Source organism: Nicotiana tomentosiformis, chromosome 6, assembly GCF_000390325.3.
Source record: "Nicotiana tomentosiformis chromosome 6, ASM39032v3, whole genome shotgun sequence".
Taxonomy (NCBI): domain Eukaryota; kingdom Viridiplantae; phylum Streptophyta; class Magnoliopsida; order Solanales; family Solanaceae; genus Nicotiana; species Nicotiana tomentosiformis.
Window position 1 is genome coordinate 29,874,644 of NC_090817.1, and position 7,437 is coordinate 29,882,080.

Genomic DNA, 7,437 nt, shown 5'->3' on the forward strand with positions numbered 1-7,437 from the left:
CGCTTCTGCGCAAAATGACCGTACCTGCGTAGACCCCAGGCCAGCCCAGTCCCGCATCTGCGTGATTTGGTGCGCATCTGCGGACACGCTTCTGCGAGAAGTTGTCCGCTTCTGCGATCGAAGTCTTGACATGCCTGGGCGCATCTGCGATGGAAGGCTCGCTTCTTCGAGCTCGCACCTGCGGGCAAAAATCCGCAGGTACGATTATAACAGAAGAAAAAATTCAGATTTTGCTTAAGTCCAATTCTTGATCCGATTTCAATCCGTATCACTCTCGGGGTGCTTGGGACCCCGTACGAATATACCAACAAGTCCAATAATATAATAAGGACTTACTCGGGGTCTCGTGTCACGTCAAACAATGCTGAAATTACAATTCACACCCCGATTCAAACTTTGAGTTTTAAATTTTTCAATTTACAAATCTCGTGCCAAAAAATATTAAATGAATCCGGAATAACTTCAAATTTGGCACAAAAGTCATAAATGACATAACGGAGCTATTCAAATTTTCAGAATCGGATTCCGGCTCCGATATCAAAAAGTCAACCCCGTGGTCAAACTTGGAAATCTTTAGCCTTTAAATTGCTAGTTCCGTTAAATGGTCATAACTTGAGCTAAGGACCTTCAAATTAAATTTCGGGCATACTCCCAAGTCCCAAATTACGATACGGAGCTATCAAAACTGTCAAAATATTGATCCAGGTCCGTTTGCTAAAAATGTTGACCAAAGTCAACTCACTTGAGTTTTAAAGCTCTATTTCATATTTTAATGCATTTTTCACAGTAAAACTTTCTGAAAAATTTTACGGACTACGCACGTAAGTCGAGAAATGATAAATTATACTTTTCAAGGTATTAGAACATAGAATTACTTATTAAATTTAAAGATGACATTTTGGGTCATCACATTATTAGTGCTCAGAAATCTTTTAAAGATGTGGTAACTAAGTGGAAAAGTGAAACATTTGGAGATATCTTTAAAAAGCAAAAAAGGATCTTAGCTCGGCTTAATGGTATTCAATCTTCCCCTTCATATCAAATGATTTTTTTCTTACAAGATTTAGAATCAAAATTACAACTAAAGTATAATAATATCCTTAAAATGGAACAAGATTTCTGAAAACTTCGCTCTAGAATTACTTGGCTCAATGATGGTGATGCAAATACAAAATTCTACCACATTATGGTCTCCAATCGCAAACGTCGGAATGCTATTATGTATTTCACAAATGACAATGACGATTGGATATCAGACCCCAAATCAATCCTTGAACATACTCTGACCTACTTTTAAAATGCCTTTAAAATGTCCAAATCCTTCACCCACCAAAATGCCATCTTGAGTGATCCCTTATGACATAAAACTGTTGACCTTAGCAGCCTTGATATGCCCTTATCAAACATGGAAATTACTAAGGCTAGTTTTTCTTTTAATGCACCAGGTCCGGATGGTATACATCCCTTTTTTTTTTATCAAAAATATTAGTATATTATTGGTGACTCTGTTATTAATTATTGTCATAAGGTGTTTGAAACTCAATCATTGCCATTAGATATAAATGAGACTTTTATATGTCTTATACCAAAATCCCTTAATGCTAATAATCTCAAAAACTTTAGACCTATTGAACTTTGTAATATGTCTTATAAACTTATCACCAAAATCATTGCTAATAAGATCAAACCATTTCTCCCTTACCTCATTAGTCCTCTCCAATCCAGTTTTATAAAGAATAGAAGAGGTAGTGATAACACCATTATTATCCAGGAAATTATGAATAATCTTCGTAGATCAAAAAGTTTCAGGTTCGACATGTTAATCAAAATAGACTTAGAAAAGGCTTTCGATAGACTGGAATGGTCTTTTGTCTATAGGGCTTTAAGATTCTTCAAATTTCCCCCAAATATGTCCCGATTAATTATGCATTGTATTAGTACAAGTTCTATGGGGATCCTGGTAAATGGTTCTAGAACGAATTTCTTCAGTCCCAGTCGGGGTATACGCCATGGGGATCCTATAACTCCTTATGTGTTCATCCTTTGCTTTGAACTCCTATCAATGCTCATAAACCACCAAGTAGACATGTTAAGTTGGGATCCGATAAAAATAAAGCATATAGGCCTTTCCTTCTCCCGTATTCTATTTGCGGATGACATTACTCTAATGGGAAAAGCTAAAAAAAAAACTGGTCAATGCATAAAATCATGCATGGATATTTTTTGTATGGAATCCAGGCTCTCCATAAATTTCTTAAAATCTAAGATTATCTGCCCAAAAAAGTGCCCTAAGGAAATTATCTGTTATCTCACATACCTTTTTGGAATAAAGTCCAGTTATGAATTTGGTAAATACCTTGACTTCCCAATCCTAAATCACTCTCCAAATCCTAAAGATTTCCAACTTGTAATAGATAAATTGCATACTAGACTGTCACATTGGAAATGTTCCTTCTCCAAATCCTTACTCATTCTATGCAATACACCTTACTCCCTACCAAAATTCTAAAACAAATTAATAAAATTCAAAGGGATTTTATTTGGGGATCCACTACCTCTGCTAGAAAACTACATCTTATTAATTGGCAGATGGTAAAGAGGGATAATATATGAGGGTGGTCTTGGTATACGTTCAGCATCTTCCAAAAATATGGTCCTACTAACAAGTCTTGCATGGAGGCTCTTGAAAAACCCTAATACACCTTAGGCACAACTCATTTCTACAAAGTATGCCTGGAACAAATCGATGGCTACCACTTTTTTCATTTGGAAGGCTATCCTTAAAGGATGGAAAGTATGCAACGGTGGCATATTATGGCACCCTTGTACGAATTCTAATATTAATATCTGGTCCTCAAAATAGATTTACAACTCAAATTCCCTTAGGAAATCCATATATGGACCTCTTAGTAAGGATGACCAAAGTCTTGTCATTAAAGACCTTATTAAAATTGATAAGTGGAATATCTCTGGTATTTACTTCGATTTGCCCTCCAATATCTTAAATAACATTGATTTAACTCCTATTCCTAGTAAAGCCCTTAAGAATGACAATATCAGTTGGAACCCAAATTCAAACGGTTTATTTACTACGAAGTCTTGCTACAAACGTTTAACTCCTAGTAACACCTCAAGCAATCCTTTTGAACTGGATTTGGGACCTCCGCTGTCATAACAAAATTAATTCTTCCTTTGGCAATGCATGCATAATCGTATACCTTGTAGAGCCTTATTAGCTCATATTGGCATAAACATTGATATAACTTGTACGATTTGTAAGGGAAGGGGTGGAAGATATCCAACATATCTTTTTACACTGCCCTGCTACCAAACGCTTTTGGAATAATATGGGGATCCCTACTCAAACTATTGATAAGAACATTCATTGGCTTATGAGCCTAAAAGACATTTTCACTCTGAATAATAACCATTCTACAAGTTAGGAGACCATATTTAATTTCTCCATCTGGAACATTTGGAAAAATAGGAATTACAACAATTTCAACAATCTTGATCTTGAACTTGAGGCCCAAAAGGTTATTCACCAAGCCTGGGAATTCAACTTCTTTACGGAAAACAACCCTTTCAAAGTTCATAAGATTAAGATTGATATTAAGTGGGACAACCCTCCAATTGGCACGGTTAAATTAAATATAAACGGTGCTTTTTTGAAGAACAATATGGCAGCTGATCTGGGTGGAATATTCAGAAACAGCAATGGAGACTGGATCGTGGGGTTCCATAAAGCAGGCCATGCAATTTCACCCATGCATGCAGAATTAATGGCGCTACAAGAAGGTTTAAAAATTGCAAGAGAGATGAACTTCCAAAAATTGGAAATTGAAACAGACTCTGCAGAAATCATCAAACACATATATGAAGACAATTATTATCTATCTAACATTGTTCATGAATGCAGGTTATTAATGCACCAGTTGAATCTCCCACCTCTGAGGCATAACTTCATAGAAGGAAATGAAGTAGCACATGTGTTAGCCAAGGAAGCTGTTAAAAACCTGTCCTCTACTAAGTGTTTTTACCATGCTCGTCCCCCCTTTTTTGTTGAGTCTGAAGTGAACAAAAACAAGCATGGAATATGTAATAGTACTAAGTTTATTCCTACTACTGTTTGGTATCATCTAGCAACTCTGGGCAATAGTAATGTCCTAAGGAACTATATATGTCTATGTAACTTTTGTTTCTTAATATAATCTCCGTTTTTGTGTTAAAAAAATGCAGGGATTAATTATGCAGGTATTAGTTATACATGAATTAGTTATGCACGAATTATTTTTTTGAATATTTGGCTTGTTGTATTAGAAATTGATATACATTATATAAATTTTAAAGTTAAATACTTATCTATTGATTTTGTCTCTAATAAATTAAGAAGAGGAAGAGCCGAGCAGTGTGGCATCAGTGATAGGCATTTGTCATTTTAATATTTTATACGTGTATTACTAATACATGTATTAGTTATTCCATCTTTTACCCCGCATAAAATAATACACTGATTGACACATAACTTATACATGTATTATTTATATAAAATTGTAAAATGACAACCAAACATGATACTAATTATGCTGAATTTTGTAAAAAAAAATAACTAATGGCTACCAAACATTGTATAAGTTATGTTACCCCCAATACATGAATAACGTTTCTCCTAACCAGCCAACAAAAGATATGATCAGTGAAAAAGCGAAATTACATAAGCAAATTGACTGTGGCTTTGTCTTCTATTTCAAAAGATTTTGTTAATCCAACATTAAAGAAAAAAATGGAAACATCCTTATCCAATGAATTTATAGAAAAAGCAAAACAGCAGTAGTACTAAAAGTTTAAAAAAAAAGGATTTTTGGATCACTCTTGAGTTGTTGCATACTAGCCTAAATATATAGAGTATATTTTATCTTTCCTTGTAGTTCTAGTTCAACCGTGATCATATACATATGAACCATATTGAATTTTGTTTTCAAATTAAAATTTTCAAATATAATTTGGAAAGAACTTGTTAATATAGTAAGATTTTCGATGCTTGAGAAAAAACGAACCTTACTTCAACACATTTTTTCTTTGGTATATAGTTCGGCATGTTCTACACTTCTACTTATCTAAGTGGTTCTCCTGCTAACGAACAAAAACCAGACATGAAAAGTAACATGAAAATCTCACAAGAATAATCCATAAGTCCGCATGAGCTGCAGCACTGACTCCATCGGGGAATAATGAGTGTACAGAAGAAAATGAAATATCGTTATCAATCATTATGAATCTAAGCTGAAATTAGTATCACTAACGCTACTCACTAATCAACATATGAATTGCCTATTGTCGCGAAGCAAAGTCCAATAATTAATTATCCTTAACATAAGCTTATAGTGAAAAAGCAAAATTACATGAGCAAATTGACTGTGGCTTTGTCTTCCATTTCAAAAGATTTTGTTGATCCAACATCTTTAAAAAAATGGAAACATCCTTATCCAATGAATTTATAGAAAAAGCAAAACAGCAGTAGTACTAAAAGTTGAAACAAAAGAAATACAAGCCCAAATATATAGAGTATATTTTTTCTTTTGTTGTAGTTCTAGTTCAACCGTCATCATATACATATGAACCATATATTGAAGTTTGTTTTGATATTAAAATTGTCAAATATAATTTGGAAAGAACTTGTTAAGATAAGATTTTCGACGTTCTTGTAAGAATAAAAAACCGTCTCTTTTTTATTTTATCATTTAATAATAACCCCCTTAAAACAAAACTTACTAATAAGAACCACTTGAGAAAAAATTAACTAGAAGGCAAAGTAGAAGGCAAAGTAGAAGGCAAAAGTAACGATAGTCCTAAACTAGAAGGAAACGTAAAAGTAATTGGTACCGAAATAGAAACGGCACTATACTTGTGTTTTTCTTTCAAAGTCACGTCTCCTTCTGCAAAATAGATTTAGGTTTGCTTTTATACAAGTTGGGGGCGTCTTGGGTCGAAATAACCAAGTCACGCGTGAAATAGGACAAGTTCCCCACCCAGCACCCACGGTAGCGTGGGGCGCTAGCCCTGGCGCTGGAAATTTTGAGGGTCTGGAAACTGCGCCACAGGTAGCGCAGGGCGCTACTTTGTGACTTTTTCTCGTATCTTCCCCTTTTCGCTTGAATTCACGCACCTTCATCCCAAATTGCCTCCGGATAATTCCTACACATAAAAATACCACTAATTAGCACAAATCATTATATTACACATGTGAAATCTACGAAACATTATTAAAATGTGAGGCAATATGCATATAAATATACATACTTTAAGCCGAATATCAAAATTCAAGTTCAAGAACCTCTATTTATAGAGATCATGGCACTAGACCCGAAAATAGCTCGTCATAATTGGCACCAAAATCGAAATGGCATATCCAATCAAAGGCCACACACGAATCGAAGAAACGTATCGGGAACATGCGTCATAATGACGCATGATGTCATGACGTCGTTCTAACCCTTGGACATGATAACTAAAATAAATTATTGGGGAAACCTGAGGTATTTGAAATATGCGGCCCATAGAGGGCCACGTTGCCTGTTCCACACGATGTTTAGACTCTTGCAACTTACTCGATATGTTCGACCAAAAACGACATTATCCGCTCATTAAGCTCACATGCGAGGACAACCTCAATAAGCAGAGAGACTAACTCTATGGGTCAAAAATTATCTCTGATATGATCAAAATATGTTAATATTAAGGAGGCACTCACAGATTGCCACGTGTCATCAGTATGACTTCAACAAAGACCCTCCCAAGTTCGAAGTGGTCCCTAAAGCGATGAAGGGTACGGTCGAAGAGTCAACGAAAATCAAGGTCGAGAAGTCGTCGTAGATCAAGGTCGAGGTCAAAAATCTAAGACAGAGTTATAACGACAAGTTTTAGGATAGGACACAAAAGAGAATATTCTAGTGGATATTCTCTGTACCTGCACTATTAGAGTTTTTAGGAATATGTTCCCTTTTTATAGGGGACATAAAATATTCACTTGTAAGAAAACACATTGATTTTATAGAGAAAATCTAGCCAATCTTTTTACTATGATTCTTTTCTAACTTTTTTACTTGATCCAAGAACAACCTCAATGTTCAAAGGCTCATCAATCATTCATTATTGTCAGAAAAAATATCCACATATCCCACCCCTTTTTGGGTGACTCACACAATAACGACCCGGTCGGTCGTTTCGAGAGTTATAGCCCCGTTTTCTCTATTACTTCTTCCTTTTGTGCTTTTCAGCTATATTATGATGTATTGAGTTAGTTGGTTTGAGTCCGAAGTGGTTTCAGAATGGATTGAGACACTTAGTCTCTTATTTAGAAGCTTAAGTTAGAAAAGTCAACCGGATATTGATTTATGTGTAAATGATCTCGTAATTTAATTTTGATGGCTCCATTAG

The 7,437-nt window shown here is 35.1% G+C and overlaps 1 protein-coding gene across 1 annotated transcript; it reads left to right on the forward strand.

Annotated features, from left to right (window-relative positions):
• Positions 1-3,680: 3,680 nt before the first annotated feature.
• LOC104092577 (uncharacterized) lies at positions 3,681-4,246 on the forward strand. The gene is made up of 2 exons (XM_009598204.1): positions 3,681-4,132; positions 4,240-4,246. Exons 1-2 carry the CDS (start codon positions 3,681-3,683, stop codon positions 4,244-4,246), a joined length of 459 nt encoding a protein of 152 aa, XP_009596499.1.
• The last annotated feature ends 3,191 nt before the right edge of the window (positions 4,247-7,437 follow it).